Source organism: Rattus norvegicus, chromosome 4 (assembly GCF_036323735.1).
Source record: "Rattus norvegicus strain BN/NHsdMcwi chromosome 4, GRCr8, whole genome shotgun sequence".
NCBI lineage: Eukaryota > Metazoa > Chordata > Mammalia > Rodentia > Muridae > Rattus > Rattus norvegicus.
The window spans coordinates 162482591-162503994 of NC_086022.1; the positions used below are offsets into that span (position 1 = coordinate 162482591).

Below are 21404 nucleotides of genomic sequence, written 5' to 3' on the forward strand. Positions count from 1 at the left end.
CCCCTGCTCCACCCTCCTACCCTACCCCCTTTCCCTTTGCAACCAAAGATGAACCACAGTGTCAGTCTCATTCCCCGGAGAGCCTTAAACAACTTGAATTTGTCAGGAACAGGGGGAACTAGGACAAGTCTGAGTGTGGGGTCAGGTGTATAACATGTGTCCTGTGTGCACGGCACAGCCTGCTGGGATTGTGAACATCTATGTCAGGTTGTGTGCACGTGTGTGTTTAAGTAGCCTGTGTACATATGTGTGCATGTGCCTGCCATCATTTCATGTGTATCCATGTGTTCTTCTGGGAAGATACACCCCATCTCCCTGACGATGGGCAAAGCTACCCTCTCTTCTCAATACCTCTCCCTACATGCCCCACATCTAGCCTTCATCAACAGGGACCATCAAGGGACCTTTGGGGAGGAGCCTCAGATTCTGAGCAGGCACAGAAAGTGGCCCTGTCCACGTGTATACTCCTGCTTCCTTCAGATGGTAGGGCTGTGTGGTGGCCACCCTTCTAGAAGGTCCTAGGCATCCTGCTGCCCTGCCTGGATCTCCCACCCCGGTGCTGTAAATGACATCTCAAGAAGGGAAGGGGGTGAACATTCAGACACCAAGATCCCAATCTGACACTGGCTCCATATGACTTGGAGCCACTACCTACCTTCTTGTCCTTCAACGTCATCTGCACAATGAGGCTCGTGTCCCCTTCCGCACATTGCCTGCGTAAGAGCCAGGGATGTGCAGGAGAGAACACGGCCCAGGCAGGGAGCCTGGCTCCCACATGCCTCTGAAGGTGCAAGCTGGCTTTATCTGGTTTTCTGTGGTCTCAGATTCTTCCTCCTAATAGACCCTCACCCCAGACCCAGGCTGAGTACACTCCTTACTTCCCAGATCAGAAAACGGAGACTCAGAGAATGCACCTCCCACCTAAACCTGCAGCCATTAGGACCCTCGGCTCTCCCAAGTGCATTGCCCTACATAGAGGCCCATGGGAAGGAAATACACGGAGTGCTGATGTCATCTACCTGAGGAGACTCCCAGAGAAGGGATGTCTCTGGACCAAGGTCCACTCCCTGCCCAGTGGGACTGGAGGGCCAAGCTACAGTTTCGCATGCTGAAAAGCAAGTCCCCAGCCCCTCAAGGGAGAGCCTTCTTGATTCTGCCATTGATGGTCTGAGTTACATGATCATCTCTGAGTCTCTGAGGTACCTAAAATGAAGCCTTCTCCTATGATGGTTGGGCCTAGCTGCCAAGCAGATGCAGGTACCCCACAAAAGACACTCATTGCTTTTATTTCTACACAGGTCCATCATCTCCCTAAAATTCCCCAGTGCTTCCTTGGTCTCCTCACTGCTAGACTACAGGGCCCAGGGAGGTGCACAGTATAGCCCTTCTTACAGTTTTACATTTCCCAGGATAGGCCTCTGCCCCTTGTAGGGAAGCCAAAGAAGTTCTGGGGCCAGGCAAGGCTGCTCCTCACTCCGGCTTCTGGAGGAATTTCCAGGTTTCCAAGGACCCAGCACACAGATTTTTAGGGCTCTGCCTAATAAGGACACTGACCAGGCCTGGTTCACCTCAGTCCACTTCTCCCTGGCCTTTGTACAAATTGTAGCCAAAGGTAATGAACCTGAGGGCCAGGCACCAGGCTGCAAATGCTCAGAGCCTAAAGCCAGAGCAGGTCAGTGCTACTAGCTAGTCTAATGTTCAGTGGCAGGCCACTGGGCAGGCAGTGTACTTACAGATCGGAGTGTGAACCTCCCCATTGTATGACTCTGCATCTCACTCCTTGCCCAGGTTTTTCAGTGTTGTTCACTGAGCAGAGGTTGGTAATGGCCAAGCCTCGGTTAGAGTGCCCTCTAGTGGCCAGATGACATTAATTGGGCATTAATCTGCCCTGTCCTGCAGACAGACAGAAGCCTTGAGAAAGGGCCCAAAGGCATCCAGAAGTCTAGTGTTCCTCCCAGTCAGAGCAGACTCTAGGCCCTTACACACACACACACATACACTCACACTCACACACACTCACACTCACACACACAGGCATGCACACACATGTACCAAGGCTCAGAATACCCTCCTAAGGTGGCGTTCTTGTTTCTGGGAACTGGAGGAGTATTGCTTGGGAATCAGAGAGTCTGAACTGTAAATGTGTCCCCATGTTTTGCTGTGTGACCTCTGGGAAACCACAGCCTCTCTCAAAGCCTTTGATTTCCTTATCTGTAGGGTAGAGAGACTGAGAAAGTATTTTAAAGCAGCTGTCATGTAGGAGACTGGTCTGCTAGCACGGAAGGCCAAACTCTTGGCATTGAAACAGGATGTAGGTCGAGCATAAGGGCCACCACTGGCTGCTCTCGTGCCCCTGAGGTACGTCTATAGTGCCCAGCACAGTTTGGAATCTTAGCAACCCTGTGCATCCACTGCCCTGAGATTTTGGTAAGGTTGCTATCTCACTGACTGGTCACCTTAAGCAGATGCTCTGAGAACTCTGGAAACCAGGCAAGTACAGGGCTGCCCACTCTGCTCTCAGCCAGGCGCCTGGTAGTGTGCCTGTCATTGCTGCACTGACAAGTTATCCAAGAAGCACATGCTCGGAGGAAACAGTGACATTTACTCCTTATCGTGTGTGCTCTAATGAATTGTCACCTTGGTCACTGGTAGAACCCTTGGCAAACTTTGAACCCAGCCACCCAAGGCCCAGGTGATATTTCGTACATGTACATACAACCGCCAAGGCAGCCACCAGACCTCAGTGTATCTTCAAAGAAAGCTCCCTCAGACTTCAGGGACTCCAAATGGAGCCAGAGGTATGGAGGGCTTAGGAGGTGGGAGAAGAAAGTCAAGTAGGGTCTTCCCCTGGGAGTCTAGCAGCAAGGTGGGAACTAAGGGAGGAATTCACAAAGAGGCATCTCAGAAGCCTCTGAATATAAATGGCTCCACAGTGGCCTCCCCAGCATTGTCTCTGTGACCTCTAGCTGGAGCAGGAGTTGGAAGGCTGAGGGGTTGTCCTCTGGGCACTCATTCCTCTCTTCAGTGTGTCCAGGCTTGCTGTGGCCTCACTATGTGGCTCTACACACTGGGCAGTCACGCCTGTGCTCGCTCAGGCGGAGGGCTCCTGGGCCCATCTTATCCATTATCCATTGAATATGGCTAACCAGTCCCAGAGATGGAAAGTCACCGGCTGGTGATCACACAGCCACTGCGGCAGAGCCAACCAGGCCCCTCACTCCTGATGTCCCTTCTTCTCCACCAGCTTCCTCTCTTGTGGGTGGCTTCCACCCAGGAATAATCTTAGAAAGTAATTTATAGAATATCCTGGCTGGGAAACTTTAAAAAGGTTATAGTAAGTAGCCTAGGACTCTTTTTCTGGCCCTCCTCCTCGCACCCAGAGGAGGCGCCTCCCACCCAGGGGACGTGCAGAGGAGGCTCTAAGGCACACTGTGGGTTGGCTTTGTGGCAGGGCCATGCTCTACCCATGGAGATGGGGGCTTTCATAACCATGGGGGAGGGACAGACAAGAGCAGGACACTGGCTTGTAATCAGGCAACATCAGTCTGTGGTGCAGATTCACAGGCAAAACGAAAACTGCCTTGGCCGTTCCTGAGACCAAGGGAGAATTCCTGGAGGAGGTGATGGATACTAAATTTTGAGAGGGGTTGACAAGAAGCAGCAGGAAATGGCTACAGGGTGAATGGAGACACACACAGGAGCAGTACCTCAAAAGGCCTGGCTGTCTCACACAGCCAGTCATGTGAGTCCTGGAGGGCCTGCAGTCTCTCTCAGATGTGACAAGTGCTGGGTTCTAGCTTTGGAAGAATCTTGCCTGCCAGCACAGGCTTAGAGAGGATGCAATTACCCCCGAGGTCACAGCCGATAGGTACCCAGCTGAAATAGTACTAACCTCAACAGCCCACAGGTGGGCTGCTAGTATGTTTTAGAGCCTAGAAAATGGAGGCTGGATCTCTAGGACATTGGAGTGTGCAGAAAGGCCACGTGGGCCAAGGCAGGCCTTTCTCTCATGCTGTCAAGCCGCTTGCTGAGAAGCCTCGTAAGAAACCATGAGCACCACAGCTCCCAGTTATAATATTCCCCATGTGTAACCAAGGGCCATACCCAAGGGAGCCCTGGGTCCTGTGCAAATTGAGTTGATGGCAGGAGCCAAACCCAGGAGATGGGCTACCTTTGCCTGTGCTTCACTCCCTCCAGGGATGTCTCTGTGTTGTCTCGTGTTACTGTGCTTGCTGCTTGGATCATCTGCGCTGGCTTCTGTGTCCCCTGCCAAAAGGAAGACACTGGGCTTGCTTAGGACCTAGTGAGCATCCTTAACCGTCTGTTCACTTAAAGATAGGTGTGTGTGTGTGTGTGTGTGTGTGTGTGTGTGTGTGTGTGTGTGTGTACGTGTGTGCTTGCATGTGCGTGTTTTCACACGGGTACACTAGTGAGGACATCCTTTATCTCATCACATCGTGCAGGTGTGAGGAACACATGTGCGCCTGCATGCACATGTGCACACCTGTGCACACATTACCAAGTGTGCACACTATCCTTGCAGCCAGCTCAGGATGATACAGGCACATGTGGGTATGAGTGCATGGACATGTTTTGAGGAGAGTGCCTACCCCAAGCACTTGCTCTGCCTGTTCAAGGCATCCACCTCAGAGAAAGCGCACACATCAGGGAGCTGGGCTCCTGCAAGACCATCGGGAGTCTGTGTGCTGAGGAGAGGTGGATTTATCCCCCAACACACATAGACCTGCCCTGTCTGTGCACATCAGAAAGACCCAGACAACCCATGGGGAAAGCATTCAACCCTGAGATGGAGACAGGAGCTTGTCACAGTCCCTGAGTGCATGTCTGTGGATGGATGGCTGTGACAGTGCCTGCTTAAAGCCAGTAGAGGCGAGATAACCTCTTAAGCCGCCTTTGGGCTTCTGATCCCGAATCCCGAGGTGGATTAGCAGGGCTCTTAGCACAGAGGCTAAAGCCTAAAGCAGCATTTGTGGCCTTGGTTGTCCACCCTCTTGGGCCTAGGGCAGGGGAGTGGGAAGAAGATGAAATGAAAAACCTGTCCTGGACGGCCTGAGGCTAACATGACAAGGACAGGCGGCTGCCTTGGGCTACACGCCTCTTCATGGGTCTATTCCTACTCTGGCTGGAGCTGCACTGGCACCCGGGCCTGTACATCCAAGGTCAGGTCTCTAGAATAAGCCACGGAAAGACAGGGTAGTCCCTTACACAGAGGCCCTCACCTTCATCCCTGTGCCATGGGACAGTGTGGGACTGCTTAACACAGAGTAGAGACTGAGCAACTATATTGTCACCACAAGGGTCAGAATGACAGCTATGGAGTACCTTGCTCTGACACATCCCTGTCTCTTTGTTCTCAGGGTACCCAAGGGTGGGAAGGAAGGAGAGGGGGCAGACACAGCCTCAGGGGTGGGAAAGAAAAGTCCATGGGGTGCAGAATACAGACCCCCTGTAGTTCGGGAATGGGACCAATACAGGAAACTAGGCAGGAGGCACCTTCTGTATCTCTGTCCAGTGGATGCAGTCGGGGAACTGGTAGGTGGTCAGCCGGATGCCAGAGTCTCCCTGCTGATCTCCTAAGCATTGATTGTTCCTCTCAGAATTGTGATGGGCATTAGTTTGGCTCTGAAGCCCTGGGGCAGCAGGAAGCAGGAAGCTATCACAGAGAGACTAGACGCTTCAGACAGCTCTGGTGGGTGAGATGGGATGTCATCACAGAAGACAGATAAACAGATCTGCTTATAGAGAGTCTCTAGGCCCATAGGCCAGTAGCACAAACTGGGTGGATGCTGGGGGTGGGGGTGGGGGAGAAGTCACTGGACCCCAATCCAGGCCCACAGGATGGATGTGCGCTATGTAACCATGCTCTGTGATTTGAGCCTATTCTAGCACAGAAGTCATACTCTTTGGGGAGCAATTCTCAGGGCTTGCTGCCCCACCCCCACCTCACATCACCCCCTTCTGGGTCTGGTGAGAAATGCAGGCTCTTCCTCCAGGTGGTCAGGGTACAAGGGGGTCCCGCGTGAGCCTCCCAGCACTCAGCCAGAAGCCTGTGGGGTTCTTTCTCACAGCTCCCTGCTCTCTCTCCACCTGGCAGATCTGCGGAATGGTTCTCACCTGCTGCTTGCACCGAAGGCTCCAGCAGCACTTTTATTAAAGGATACCCCTGTAGCCTGCTGACTGGCCCACACCAAAGCCCACATCTCCACATCCTGAACCAGGCCTGCAAAGTCAATGCTGGGGCCATGGACTCCCTCCACCCTGTGCAGAGGCCACCAAATGCCGGTGATTGTGACTCCTGTGTATCCTGGCTGGGCAGGGTCCTCCGCTCACTCCTCCACTTCTAAGCACTTAGCCACTGCCAGAATCCTTGGCAAGGGATGGTCCTGGCAAGAGACAGACACAGCCCTTTGCCAGGCACTGGGACACTGGACTACGGGGAGGCCATATTCATCTCAGAGTCTGGAATAGAAGATGTCCCTCCAAGACTCCTGCAGGGCTTGGTGTGCGCTTCTCATGGGCACGGGGCCCCAACTGGGTCTCCTCAGAGAAAAGCAGCACTTTGGGCACACTGGGTTAGCTCACCCCTTCCCAAAATCTAGCTGGTTTTTCAGTGTCCCCCACAGAATAGCCAGCCATATTCTTCCTGTAAGGCACGGGGCAGGAGCCATCTAAGGTGGCATCTTAAGGCTGTTGACGCCACCAGGACAGGGCACTAAGGAGGCAGGTTGGTTGCTACACTCAGGAGAGAGTCACAGGATGGCCACAAGCCCCAGCCTCTGGTCCTGGTCCCAGGCTTGACTCCCAAAGTGTAAAACTCTTCCCCAGGGGGGCATACCACAGTCTCAGCTCCTGAGGAGAGGAAACTGTGGGGAAGGAGGTACCCTGCCTGTACCCCATTTCCTGGGGACCCCACTGTTTCTCTTCCATGCGTTCTCCACTTCCTTCTCCGCTATCCTGGAATAGACGCCATCATCCCCTCCTTTGTTCCCCTCTCTAGTCATGGAATGACACACAGAGGATATTTCAGGGGAGGGGGGCTCATGTGTTAAAAGACACAGAAAGAAAATCCTAGAAAAATTAAAGGTTGGTAATAGGAATCAACTCATAGACAACCATAGGGACCCCCTCCGATTACTATTACTGTAGGCAGCTTTGCACGCCAGGACTCCACTCCCAGCTTCTGCACCCCTATCCTGGGTCCTGCTCATCTCTCCAGAACAGCAGATCTCAGTTCCCACAGATCCTGCTGAGCTGGGTCAGTTGCTGGAGGGAGATGAGCTCCCACTCATACTTGGGTGGACCAAGGGCCACTGTTGCTGTCACCGGCATAGGTGGGATTCCACTCTCAGGGCAGAAAGTAGCTGTGTGGACAGAGGGAGCATCAGGCTCTCGGGTCAGAAACCCTCCCCCACTCTGGCATCTCGGGGGGCTACTTGGAGCCTGCACTGGCTTGTGTCATCCACCTGAAGGAGCCTGGGTTGTCTGTACAGACAGTAAAAAGAAGACATTCCCAACACTTCCAGACTACACTATGGCTAAGAGAAAAACCTTAACTGCCCTCCTCTCCATCTGCAGATACTCAGAGGCTGGCTATGGTTCCTGAGTTTATAGAGGGAGGATTGAGGAGAAAAAGCTGTGGGGCTCAGACCCTCTTCTTCCCAAAAAGGCCCCTGAGGGGGGCAATAGTGATCAAAGGGATACTGTGGCCTCGGGTATCTGCTTTGGTAGGCTTCTTCAGGGAGAGGGTCAGAGGTGACAAGCGGGCGCCATTTGTACAGACTTGAGGCAGAGGTAGTTCAGGAGAGCAGGGACATGGCCACAGTCAGAGCTGCAGGGTGAGCGGACAGCCCCAAATGTGACTTCCTTGATCATACATCAGCCTTGGTGACAAGATGGGGTCAGAGGACATGAGACACATAGTAGGCCAGATTCTGTCCAGCAGCTGCGGAGAGAAGGCTGCAGCCAAGTCTGTGGTGAGGTGGGCCCATCAGAGGCCAGAACAGGTGCTGCGTGTGGGGGGACGTACAGAAGGTCAGAGCGAGGAGCCACTGTGAGCTCAGAATCTGCCCCTCTGGGCAGCTTCCAAGGTTTTGAAGTCAGGGGGATAATGGATCAGTTACAACCCTGTCAGCTTTGAAAACACCCCCTTGCCCATTGGCTTTACTGGGCTAGGGGCAAAAAGGAAAAAGAAGCGAGGGTGGCTGTAGCTGTTTAGGAGGAGAGCAGCTGGCTGTGTGGCTGCCAGGTGGCTCTTATGCCCTCCCTGGCCACTGCAATGTGTCAGCACCTCCCGAGGACTCTTCAGGACAGAATACTGCCTCCCCAGAGTGGCTCTAAGGAAGCCGGAGCCTCCAGGTGACCTTCCTGCTAAGTTCCCAGATAGCGGTGATGGGCATCCACACCGCGCCACAGGATGGACCACGTGAGGGCACCACCCCCTCCCTTCATATGTCAGAGCCCCCAAGTGCCCAAAGGCACGCAGGCCATCTGGCCTGTGTCACACATGGAGCAACTAGAGACTGTTTCCACTGGGTCCACAGAGAGGGTGGGATGAAGCCAGCCACCGAGTGGTTTACAAAACCAGCCACGTACGTGCCTCTCAACAGTGTGCGCTCGACACACCCGCCCTACTGATCTACGACTTGGTCAGTAGGTCAGATGGAAGGGGATTCCGTGTACTCCCAGATCACGCCCTTTTCTCTATGCCTTGGGGTGGCTCTGCTGCCCCCTGGTCACTCTAGCATGTCCAGCTGGACATCAAGCCTCCCTCATCCTCCCCTCCTGCTCATGTACCTGTGAAACCTGCTCGTATCCCGTGCCAGTACTGACAGAAATCCCAGTGGGCCCATCGTTAGGAAGCCAGATGGGCTCCTGGGTCCAGTTGGCCCAGGCATGTGAATTATCAGACATTCTACAAAGACAGACGTTGCCTTACCCTACCGCTTACAGTGAAACTCCTATGTGGGTTGTGCCTCTCCACTGGTCAGTGTATGCTTGGTGCCTTGTCTCTATGAACTCAATAATAAAGGACTTTACCACGGAGCGCCTTCTGCTGATCTGGTGCTGCAAGGAGACCCTGGGTGCTCTGTTCACTGGATGCATGACGTCCCCCAAAGCTTCCACGTGGTCATGGCCTCCCTATAGCACCTGCTGACCACATCGTCAGCAGCCGGCTGCCACTCATTCAGCATCTCACTGTCTACTCCAATGGAATGATCTCTTCTGCTCGTGAGGGTCGTTAATCCCACACTCCAGGCGGCTGACAAGGGCAGAGCTGGAGCAAGTGTGTTCTGCTTCCAGCGTCCTGTCCTCAGTCAGGGAGCATGTTCACTCCTTTCCTGCAAGGCTTGCCTGCTGCCTTCACGACATGAGCCGGTACTGAATCTGCCTCCTCTATGGCAGTACTTCAGAGGCTGAGGCAGGAGGATTGTTAAAAGTTTGAAACCTGACTGGGTTACTCAGTGAGTTCCAAGCCACCCTGAACTAGAGTAACAGTTTGCTAAAATAATACATAAACAAACAAACAAATAGAAGAAAAGGGGAGGAGGGAAGAATAAAGGAAGGGAGGGAGGAAGGAAGGAAGGAAGGAAAGAAGGAAGGAAGGAAGGAAGGAAGGAAGGAAGGAAGGAAGGAGAATTCAGGATGTGTGCAATGACTCTGCAGGTTAAAGCTCTTGTTACATAAAGGCTCTGACAGCCTGGATTAGATCCCTGGAACCCAGTGAAAGGAGAACCTAGTCTCCAAGGCAGCCTTCTGATTTCCATGCATACACCATGGACCCACTAGCACCTCTCTCTCTCTCTCTCTCTCTCTCTCTCTCTCTCTCTCCCCCCCCCTCTCTCTCTCTCTCTCACACACACACACACACACACACACAGAGAGAGAGAGAGAGAGAGAGAGAGAGAGAGAGAGAGAGAGAGTTGGAGAGAGAGAGGTGGAGATACAGAGAGAAGGAGAGAGGGAGAGAGGGAGAGACAGAGAGAGGGAGAGAGACAGAGAGGAGGAGAGAGACAGAGGTGGGAACGGAGGGAGAGGTGAGAAGGAGAATTGAACAGGCCAGGTGTGGTAGTGTGCACTTTTGATCCCAGCACACAGGAGGTAGAGGCAGATGGGTCTCTGAGTATGTGTCCAACCTGATCTGCATAGTGAGTTCCAGGTAAGCCAGGGATAGATAGTAAGACTGTCTCCACAAATACAAATATTAAAGTTTTAAAATTTTAATAAAAACAGAAAAGGAGCTGGTGAGACGTCTCAGTGCGTAAAGGCACATGCCAACAAGCCTGGTGACCTGAGTTCAATCCCTGGGCCTCATGGTAAGAAGGTGAGAACTGAAAAGTTGAACGTTGTCTTCTGCCCTCCACAAGCACAGCATGTGTGTCTCCTCTCACAAGTGTGATAATTTAAAACAAACAAACAAACAAACAAACAAACCAAAAATGCCAAAGCAAGGCAGCCGCTTTGCTCCAGTACCAGGTTTCCTGGTGTAGAGGTAGAAGATAGTATTTTGTCTTTTCTGACAAAAACACACAATATTTGCTATTCTTTCTGAAAGTAGCTGAGGTCTGGTGGGGGATAAGCTGGGACCATAGAACCCTGAGACATTGGGACTCCTGGAGGAATGAGACCTGAGAAGCTCCTGGGAAGACTCACTGTGAGCACTTGAAAGAGGCCTGGCCACTTGCCACGTGAACAGGTAGCATTGGGCCACCTGAGGAAATCCGCACCCATGCATGGGGATCTGCCTTGCAGGGGAGCTCCAGGGCCTAGCCAATCACAGCAGAGCCCCTTGGTGTTTGAGAGAGAATTAGGGGATTGGCCCTGGTCTGAGACATTGTCATTGCCCTCTCTCCCCTTGGAGTGATTAGCACTCTGCTTCTCCTTCAGTATTACTTTGAGTGTGCACATGTGCAAGTTCACAGACACACCCAAGGAAAGTAAGTGGCACCTCACATTCTTCCTCACTGCAGACAAGCAGTACTGATGATGTTCACAACTGCTGTCACTATTGGAGTTCACAACTGCTGTCACTAATGGTGTTCACAACTGCTGTCACTATTGGTGTTCACAACTGCTGTCACTATTGGAGTTCACAACTGCTGTCACGAATGGTAACTCACAACTGCTGTCACTAATGGTGGCTTACAACTGCTGTCTAAATGGCCCTGGCAGGTGGCATGAGCAATGGCAAGACCTTCTTGGGGGCTTCAGGCTGGCCTGTTATGTGCCACCATTTCCCAGCAAATGCCCTGGGTTGAGGACACTGCGTCTCCACAGTGGCTGAAAGGCTGTGAGAGGGAAGGTGCACAGGGAGCATGAAGCTCTTTTTTGCCTAGCCATAAACACGCAGGGATGGCTTGCTACGCTTTCCTGTTTCTACCTCTGGCTGGAACCCTGTGAGCCCAGCAGGAAGGAGAGAACAGCTGTGGGTCCAGGCAGGGACTTTGCATAAGGCATTCGCATCCATCCTGTCCATCAGCCAGGGGCAAACGCTACCACGGCAGTAAGACTCTCACGAAGCCAGTGCACTGCTTTTCTCATCCATCGCTGTGACAAAATGCCTGACAGAAATAACCTCCAAGAGGAAAGGTTTGTTAGCGCTCACGGGTTCTGAGGGATTTCAGAGCACCACATCCGGGAGACACAGCAGTCTGTGGCAGTGGGAGCATGTGGTAGCAGCTTGTTCACATGGTGATCGACAGGATGTAGAGACTGACACCAGGGGTAAGCATGATCTTCAATGACTTCCTTCCTGTAGATGGCCTCCACTTCCTGAAAGCTCCATGGCCTTTGAAATAGAGCCACAAACTGAAGAGCAAGCATTCAAGACATAGACATGGGGAAGACATTTCAGATCCAAACCGTAACAGCCAACCAGAGCCAAGAGGTTAGTATTTCCATGACGAAGAGTACTGAAGAACTGCCACTGGTCCGTGGGGTGTTTTGTTTGTTTATTTTGTTTGTGGTGTTAAGGGTTATACCCAGAGCTTCCAGCGTTAAGCAAGTGCTCTATCACTGAGCCACATCTATCAGACTTCCAAAATCTCTAACTGCTCTAGGAAACCCTAAGCTGGCAACCAGATACCACACTCAGCATGCTTGTCCTGGATGGCCAGGAGGCAACATGGCTGAGTCCTTAGGAAGTGGCATAGGCCTTGCTTGGGAACTATATCTCCGTATATTAAGGGTATATCCAAATTCCAGGAATTCAGTGTAGAAAGTCAGAACAGGAATCTGACAAAAGACAAGGGGCTTCCTGATGTCATCAAGCTACAAATGTGGGCAGCTTCTCACTTTAACAACATGGTGCAGGGCTTCACTGGCCATAACTAAGTTCCAAAACTCTGTACCCAGAAAACAAATTCTGAGCAACAGGTGCTGACCACAAGATCCAGCCAAGAGCTCCCTCAACCAAGTCACCTCTCTATGCCATGCCCAGAGCTGCAGAGAGGGACCAGTCCATGTCTTGAGCCACCCCAGAAGCATCCTCAGCTCTGTTAGCCTCTGGGGGTACAACGGGACATTTCTTATGGGGACTTTCAGACAAGGGAGCTGGCCCTGCAGGCAGACTTCACAGTATTGCTATTCTTTCTTCTGGTAAGGAGACACTGGGCCATCTCATGACTGTCATACTCAGCAAATCCAGAGAGCCTCGCCATCTTGCTGAAGGCTTGAAGGGATGGGCACAATGTCAATATTTTTGTATCTGAATGACATTTATTTAATCTGACTTCTCTGGATTATTGAATGGTGATGCTGAGCCAGCTGGAGCTGAGCTGAGGCCCTGGATGCCTATCCAGCAAGCTCTGTTCAGCGCTCTCTCTCTCTCTCTCTCTCTCTCTCTCTCTCTCTCTCTCTCTCTCTCTCTCTCTCTCCCTCTCTCTCTCTCTCTCTCTGTATGTGTCTCTCTGTCTCTGTCTGTCTCTGTGAATCTCTCTGTCTCTGTCTCTCTGTGTGTCTCTCTGTCTCTGTAGGTCTCTCTCTCTCCCTCCCTCCCTTCCTCCCTCCCTCTCCCTAAAAGCATCTACTCCCCTTTCCACATCACCCCCCTGTGTTCCTGGCTTTCAGCCAGGGTGATGCTTTTCTGTGGTCTTTCCTTTCCTTTGGGGACTCAGTATTTGCACTGGTCCAGGAACAAGCTGGACCTTCACACCTTATTATTATTTTTGTGTGTGTGCGTGTGGGTGTGTGTGTGCGTGTGTGTGTGTGTGTGTGTGTGTGTGTGTGTCTGTCAGCATGCATCTGTTCACAGTGCGTATGCCTGGTGTCCACAGAAGCCAGAAGAGGGCATCAGTTCCCCTGTAACTGGAGCTACAAATGGCTGTGAGCTGCCATGTGGTTGCTGGAAATCAATCCTGGAACCTCTGAAAGAACAGCCAATGATCTTAACTGCTAAGCCACCCCTCCAGCCCCTCTAAGTTTAAGAGTGTGCACTCATCATATAAAGAGAGGTTATGTCATATTGTGGTCATTCCTCTCATGTCTTCTTTCTTCTCTGTCACTGGTTCCTCCTCCCTTTTATATCTCCTTATAGTTTTGTTTTTTAATAAAATCTAGATTACACATACCAAAAAAAAAAGTGTGACATTTGTATGAACCTGTCTTGTTTACTACCATGACCCAACCATTTTCTAGCCAACATGACTTTTGTTCTTTTAAAAATTTTTGAAGATTTATTTTCATTTTTATGTGTATGCATGTTTTTCCTGTATGAAGACATTTCCACCAGATGTGTGTCTGGTGTCCACAGAAGTCAGAAGAGGGGTGTGGGTCCCTCAGACTAGAATTGTGAATGGTTGTGAGCCACCATGTGGTGCTGGGAGCCAAACCTGGGTTCTCTGCAAGAACAGAAAGTGCTCTCAACTACTGAGCCATCTTCCCGACTTCCGCGATTTTGTTCTTTATGTTGGATGACACTTGGTGGAACATAAATTCTCTCATGGCATCTTCACATATCTGTATGGTGGCCATTTTTCTCGCTTTGTGGATGGCAAAATCAAGACAAGTTCAGAGTCTGACTGGGGCTCCCAAGGACACCAAGTACAGAGCAGAAAGTGAATCCAGCTCTTCTAATTTCCATGACAGCTTTGCCCCTCTCTGTGGTTATTTCTCTAATGGCCAAACCTAGGCGTGCAGACAAGGGAGGTGTCTGGGGTCTGCAGGATCTGAGGATGTTAGTGGGAGTGTTGTACAAGACAGTACAAACACAGAGATGTGGCTATGCCACACAAGAACTTCTGCCACCTCTTGCAGTCAGGGCCAGACAATGTGATCTCTCTCGCTGGGGTTCATCTTTAGTGTTAACATGACTGGGTTTAGAATCACCATGGAGACAACTGTGGGCATGTCTATGAGGATGTAATGAGAAGACCCACCCTGAATGTGGATGGCCCCATTCCATGGGTTGGGACCCTGAACCTCATTAAAAAGAGAAAGGTATATTGAGCACCAACACTCATGCTCTCTGCTACCTGACGACAAGCACAGTGCAGCCAGCTCCCTCACGTGCTGCTGCCACGCATTCCCTTCTAGGACGGGCTGCACCCACAGACTGTGAGCCCAAAGGAACTCTTCCTTCCTTAAGGTGCTTCTGTCAAACAAATACACACATCTACCGGTGCAAATGACTAGTTCCATGCCTGTCCACACTGAGTGTGATGTGGGGTGAATGGCAATGCTCACCCCCAAGGAGTTCTAATTAACCCCCACAGCTCGTCTCCTGTCTAAAACCCTGCCAGTAGGCTGTCCTTTCTCAGCCAAGTATGTCACTGAAGGCCAAGGTTAAACATCTTGATTTGGGCTTAAAACCTCAAGTTCTATTGCTTTTGCATAGAAGTTTAGGTTCTTGACCTGGTTTGTGAGCTTGTACAAAGAGGGACCTCTCCCTCCAGACGCTCCCTTTCTATCTGCTGTGGTCATACACTTGCACCCCTGGCCAAGTTAGCTATTCTTTTATATTAGCCTCAACAGAAACTTCTCTAGAAAGCCTTTCACAAGGCAAGTTGGGGCCACAGTCATCCTGAATCTTGAGAATACTATTACTAGTGTAACTGAATGGTCTCTTACCCCCACCCCCCATTAGATGACTGGCTCTCTGGGCAAATGTTGGCTGTAGGTGTCATTATGCAGGTGAAGGCAGGTACAGGATAGAACAAGGATGTCACTGGATGAGAAGGGAGGATGGGCAGGAGAAAAGTTTTAGGCAAAGGAGACCAGAGTGAAGAGGAGGGAGCTGAGAGAAACTGGCAGTGAATGTTAAAATTTCTCTCTGCACATATTACAGGTTGTTATGACTATTCTTTTTTTTAAAGATTTATTTATTTATTTATTTATTTATTTATTTATTTATTTATTTATTTATTTATTTATTTCATGTGTGTGAGTACACTGTCGCTGTGAGTACACTGTCGCTGACTTCAGACATGCCCATTACAGATGGTTGTGAGCCACCATGTGGTTGCTGGGAATTGAACTCAGGACCTCTGGAAGAGCAGTCGCTGCTCTTTACCGCTGAGCCATCTCTCCAGTCCCTGTTATGACTATTCTTAAGGGATGGATGTGTACAGAATTTTGTGTCATTCAGATGTGCAAATTATATCTTATCAATTGGATCAGAGGGTATCTGTGAATGTACTGTGGATTGAGAATTTAACACATAAATCTGATTGTTGGGTTACAGTTTGTTGAGCCTTGATTTTACCAGTTAGCTGGGCGTTTGTACTTTGGCAGGGAGCTGTGACAGGCCAGCCACCGCTGGACTTCGAGAACCATGATTTTACCGGGTAGCTGCAACTAGAGAGTCTTCGGCTAGAAGAGAGCCGCCAGGAGAGATGCTAATCTGAGATAAATTAGCATTAGTTCCAATGGCCCATTGAAGCTGGAACTGGCAACCGGCAGTGTAGGTGCCGGAACCAGTCCCATTGCTTTTTCATTTTTACTGCAACAGTGGGCTCTGCGACATCCAGCCCTTGGAGTAGGTATTAGGTGCAAGTTTGAATTCATGTCTGTGGGTGACTTGACATCTCCTCTATGCTGTCCTGGTCTGGCCCTCAAGGTCTGGTAGCACTGTCTGTGGGTGCCAGGCCTGTTTGGCTATCCTTCCTGAGCTGGTCTTTCTTGTCTTCACTGAGCACGGAGGGGAGGCTGTTCTCTCACATCACAGGTTAATGAAGGATCAATCAAGAGGTCTCCAGAGTGATCTAAGCCACTCATTCCTATGATCCTCTTGACTTTATACCTGTAATCAGAAGACTCCAGAGACCCGTGACTATCCTGGCATGGCTCACTTACCCAAGTAGTAACAAAGGGGTTACTGTGCCGTAGTGAACCACCAGTAGACAGACAGCACAGTGACCTGGCAGATACCAGCAAATGTGGCCACACCCTGGGACAGGTGTAGGAGCAAATGGACAGATGAGAAGTGGCTTCCTTGCTAATTCCTATGACCCAGCTGACCCTTCACTGATTACCTGACTCCTTCCTCTGGATAAGTCTAGGGAGGGTCACAGGGACTCTAGCTAGGCCTTTGGACTTTATCCAACACTCGAGACAAAGTCCTGAAGATGTGGGAAGCAGAGCACTGCAGGCTGATGCTCTGGGACAATGTGGAGTCAACCTGGCCGCTCCCTTGAGGGAGGGGACACTGCTGCACACCTGGAGGGGTTTGGGTCGACCTTACCTCTATCTCATCCTGTAGATGTCTGCCCTTGTCCTATCCCTGCCTCCTCACTGGAGATAGTGGCACTTGGTGTCCCAGGGCAAAGGGAACTCTGGGCTGCCTTCATCTGCCCCAAAGACAGAACCCAACTGAGGCAGCAGGAGACTCTGACAGCAAGGAGGCATGGAGGCCCTCAGGAATGGCTGACATGCCTGGCAGTCAAGTCATACTTCCCGCCTCCTCCACGACTATCCTCAGACTTTTATTTCCAGACTTCCTTGGAGGGTGTCTGAAGCTCCCTCAAAGTATGTTGCCTGAGACAAAGGACATCCTGAGGGCCTCACACTCCTGGAAAAGACACCATGTCCAACGGAACCTTCATAAGCAGCAGAGGGACTGGGGTAAGAGTGCACCTATCCTCATAGCCTTTACCCACAGAAGCATGGGCCTGATTCTCACTCTTCCCACAGGACCAGCCAACTGTGACCAGTCACTGAGGTGCAATGACAGCCTCTCATATAGAAGGCTTGAGTCTCTGGAAACTCCTGATGAAGCTTGTGTCAGTCACTAAGCAAGAGGTCTATGTGTTAGGGTTCCCCAGGCCTCCACAGAGGGGACAGAGATTCATCTACTCTGGCAAATCTGAAATCTGAGCCACAGGAAAGAGAAGAGGTCCCCTTACAGGAAACTGACTCTCTGGTCTTCCCCTGGGTCCCTTCATCCTGGCCCCAGGGAAAAAACACACCACTCAATAACAGCCTGCTCGTGCTTTTGACACATGATCAGCTTTTATTTAAAAACATGCTAAAAACATGGTGTTCGTTAAAGCGGGACCTGGGATGGAGGAACTGCAGACAAGGCATTGCAAGCAGAAAGTGCATTCGAAACCAATAAGCGTGCACTCCTGGCTCTCTGGCCACCCAGGGGCAGCAAGGCAAGTGGAGGCCCAAAGGCTCACTCCTTAGAATGCCCACTGAGGGAGGGGAGGCCAGAACTCCACCATCGTGGAGGGGAGGGAAATGAGAGAACAGGAACGTGAGAAGGGGTGCCAGACCAAGGGGTCATGGGACAAAGAACAGACCCCAAGCATCTGGCACCTAGCTCAGTCCTGTGCCATATCCCTGCTAGTTAGCACCTCCACCAGAGGGTGGGCAGGGGTCCAGAGAGGAGGGGACAACCAATTCCATCCACCTGAAGTGCCTGGAGGCTTGACCACTTAATTTTAAGTCAGGTCAGAGCATGTGCAAGGGGGACAGCTGAGGCGCTGGTCCAGGCTGGCGGAGAGACAGGACGACGCTGTTCCAGCTCAGAGTCTAGAGGTACAAGGAGACTTGCATCCTGACATGTGTCAGTCATCTGAGAGCAGTTTCCAGACCCTACCCTCTGAGCCCCACTGCCAGTCAGTCAGCCATGGAGAAATGCCAGGGTCTACGTCAGGCATTTCCTTGAGGTCACCGGCAAACCAAGAGGACTTTCTGAGTCAGGTCTACAAATTGCTTGTGTGGGACCTGAAGGAAATGGCTCTGCGTTAGGCCAGGGAAGCCACAGGTAAGGTGGGAAGGGTCTCGTGGCAGGACTGCAGCGTTCTCAGAGCCAAGAGTATTGGAGTAGAGCTGAGCCTTCTCCCCTGGCCTTATTTGGTGTGGCCTTGTAAGGCCACATAAAAGCCATTTCCCCAGGATAAGCAAGGTTCTTGGACGTCTTCTGTGTGCATGGAGACGTCTGCCCCATGAAGACTCTACAGATGACTGCACGGCCATACACAGCTAAAACAAAAAGGCAGTTTGGGACTTATGACCTGGCTCTGCCGCGCAGGCAGCTGAGGTGGGGTTGGTGAGGGTGGGGGACTTTGGCCAAGGCTCCAGGGACCAGCACCACCCTGAAGCACTCTAGAGGCCTGAGGAGGGAAGGAGGGCAAGTGCTTCTGGGACTTTGATGTTGACGTTAATGAAGTTTAAACACCCACAGATAGCATAAACAAACCCGTGCTACCACCCACCAACACTCATAATGCAGCAGGCGCCACACTTGTTTTCTGACTGTTTACTGGGTCTACCTGGACTCTGTCTGCATCTTGGAGGTTCCACGGAGGTGGCTTTCATTCCACAGCACCACAACTCCACGTGCTGGAACCGGCAACTTCTTGGCCCAATTTGCTAAGAGCTCCCTGCTGTCCTCTCTCATCCCCAACACTTGAATCCTGACCACACTGAAAGTTCCACACCCCGGGTCACGCACTGCCTGTTATTCAAGGAGGTCAGGGGTTTATAGGTTGGTTGGATGTCATGGCAAGATCAGGGAAGACCTGGCCTGGTGGGAAAGAGCCGGACGGCATGAGAAGAGCAGCTACTGAATGAAGGCCCAAGAATGAGTTGCTCTGGACCCCAGAGGGGCGCTTGGCCAGTCCCACAGGCCCTGGTCTTTATGAAAGGAGACGCTGGGTATCAGTGCCGTCAAGATGGCTGCTACACCTTGGGATACGGCCTGCCTCCATCTCCCACGCCTAGCACCAGGCATTTAATGAGGGCCTTCTCCCCAGGACTGCTGGAGCAATGGAAGCCTGGCATCTCAAGTGTTTCTGTATCTTGCCTCTTTGAGGTTACATGGGATGTGGTGCCTGCCCCCCAGCATGGACAGCAATGGATCCTAAGGAGGAATGGTCCTGAGACCCATATGGCCCTTTCCTTTCCCCTCAGCGGGGCAGTAAGCAATGAGTGAGTCTGGTGGGGTTGGCCGTGGATGCCAACTCTGCCTCCCTTCGTGGGTAGTCCTGAGACTCTGCTTAAGCCTAGGCAGATGAATGTGTCTGCTTCCACTGTCCAGACCAGGCTGAGCAGAGCAGGGTCTGAGCCAGGGGAATTTGCAGCAGGAATGTGTGAGAGTGACCATTTGGGATGCAGGATGCTCATGGGTCAGGGGGAAGCTCACAGAGGACCAAGGGAGGAAGAGGAAGAAATGTCACAAACTGTTCTGACCGCCCCTCCTCCCAGCACAGCATTTCACTATCTCCTAACCTAAACAGTCCCCATTGACGCGGCTTCCCGGCCCAAGCAGCATCCTCTTCCTCCTCTCCCCCCAGAGTAGGAGGCCCCTTGCTTTGTATCCTCTTCTGGCCTCATCCATGGTCTCCAGGCCAGGTAAGGCCCCATACTGTGACTGCATCCTCTCCCTCGAGGTGAGTCCTGGGGAAAAGGCTGGCACTTCTCACCCTACAGCCTCACGAGTGTTGCACAGTGGTATGTCCTTACTGAAAGTGGATGGAGGTCCTCTCTCCCTACCCATCCCCACCCACGGGAAAAGGAAACTCAAACCATTATGGAAATCAACACAGTAAAAAGTTATAAATCAGAAAACTAACCCTAAACTTATCTGAGAGATAATATTCCTGAATAATCATAATCAGAGTAAAATTTAAAAAAAAAGTTACACTATAGTATATAAAAACCCGGGCAGGGTGCTCCAGGAGGCCTGACCTGGCGGTGCCATACTGCACCCTGGCAGGCTCTCTGGCTGGGCAGCCATGGACGGCAGTGGCCTCGGTGGGGCAGACTCTCCATCCCACACAGGAACAAGTGTCAATGTGAGGAAGGCCAGGGGCAGAAACCCGTCATTGAAGGGGCTTCCTTGTTGACACCCTGCCCACCCTGGCGTCTTTGGCAAGTGCAGGAATCCAGGTGCCCAAACCCTGAGGTCTCTGCATGATGCCTCCTCCCTGGGCCTCTGCTCTCCGCGAGGTCTAAGGCCAAGGATGTGGGCAGGGGAGGGCAGGCTGGCAGGGGGTGCAGGGTGGCCATCAGAGAGCAGGCAGGACACACAACTCAGGTCCTCTTCCCTGGCACACACAGTGTCCAAGTGGAGCCAGGCGCTGCCAAACACTCAGGCATCGTACTTTTTACCCGTCCGGTGGATGTGCTGGAACAGAGTCATGGAAAAGGCCATTCCCAGGATCTAAAAGACAAGGAGAGGACTTTAGAAGGACGCTCTCGCAGCCTGGGGTCAGGCCTCGGTTTCATAAGCTTGGGACTGCCCTAGAGATCCTAATGTGAAGTGTGCATAACCTAGTGCGCTGGGAAATGAGTCAGGAAACAAAGACAAGCCACCCTGGAGACCCAGCCTGGAGCCCCACATAGGTGGACTCAGTCCCTTTGAACCACCAGTGCAGAAGGCCAGAGCGCACACAGGACCTGACCCTCCATGGAGGTAAGAGGAGCTGAGGTAGGAGGGCGAAGAAGGAAGCAGGGGTGCACGAGTCGCTGGCATTCATGCCAACAAGTTCTGCTTGGTTCCAGAATACGTGAAGTGATGTCTTTGGACAGCGGTGTCTTGAGCAACATCAAATCTCATTCATGCTCCTCAGCTGGAATCCTGACAGCAGCTCCGAGATACAGAGGTGCGGGCGGAGGCCACCTGTGGCTTCACCCAAGGTGCCAGATGCTCTCTGGTCCAGGGCCCCACTTGGCGCCACCTCGCTCACTGCCTGTGACCTCACTCAGAGCTCTGCGGCCTGGCAGTGGCCTGGGCTCTCATCCCGTGTGGAGCTGGCGTGCCTGGGGTCCCCTCACCTGCATGATAAGGAAGCACATCCCCACGGTACCCAGCACGTGCTTGTTATCATCAAACCACAGCTTCACCTTCTCGTAGCAGCCCTGGGGAGGGAACCAGACGGTAAGGTCCTGGCACGTGCTGCATTCCAACGACCTGGCCCTCCCTTCATTGTGCGCCAGCCCCC

At 51.9% G+C, this 21404-nt stretch overlaps 2 protein-coding genes across 15 annotated transcripts in view; one reads left to right on the top strand and one right to left on the bottom strand.

Annotated features, from left to right (window-relative positions):
- The window catches only part of Tspan11 (tetraspanin 11), a 67327-nt gene extending 58264 nt beyond the window's left edge, over positions 1-9063 (top strand). For all 4 annotated transcript variants that reach the window (XM_039107687.2, XM_039107685.2, NM_001024262.1 and 1 more), the window contains one exon: positions 6116-9063. In XM_039107687.2, the coding sequence (XP_038963615.1) occupies positions 6116-6175 (60 nt within the window). In that variant the 3' untranslated portion in view covers positions 6176-9063. The remainder of the gene's footprint in view (positions 1-6115) is intronic.
- An 8375-nt stretch (positions 9064-17438) lies between these two features.
- Tspan9 (tetraspanin 9) overlaps positions 17439-21404 on the bottom strand; it is a 181671-nt gene continuing 177705 nt past the window's right edge. For 10 of the 11 annotated variants that reach the window (XM_006237498.5, XM_063286149.1, XM_006237495.5 and 7 more), the window contains 2 exons: positions 21238-21321; positions 17442-20623 (listed from right to left, as the gene is read on the bottom strand). In XM_006237498.5, coding sequence (XP_006237560.1) covers positions 20552-20623; positions 21238-21321 — 156 coding nt within the window. In that variant the 3' untranslated portion in view covers positions 17442-20551. 11 annotated transcript variants of the gene reach the window in all.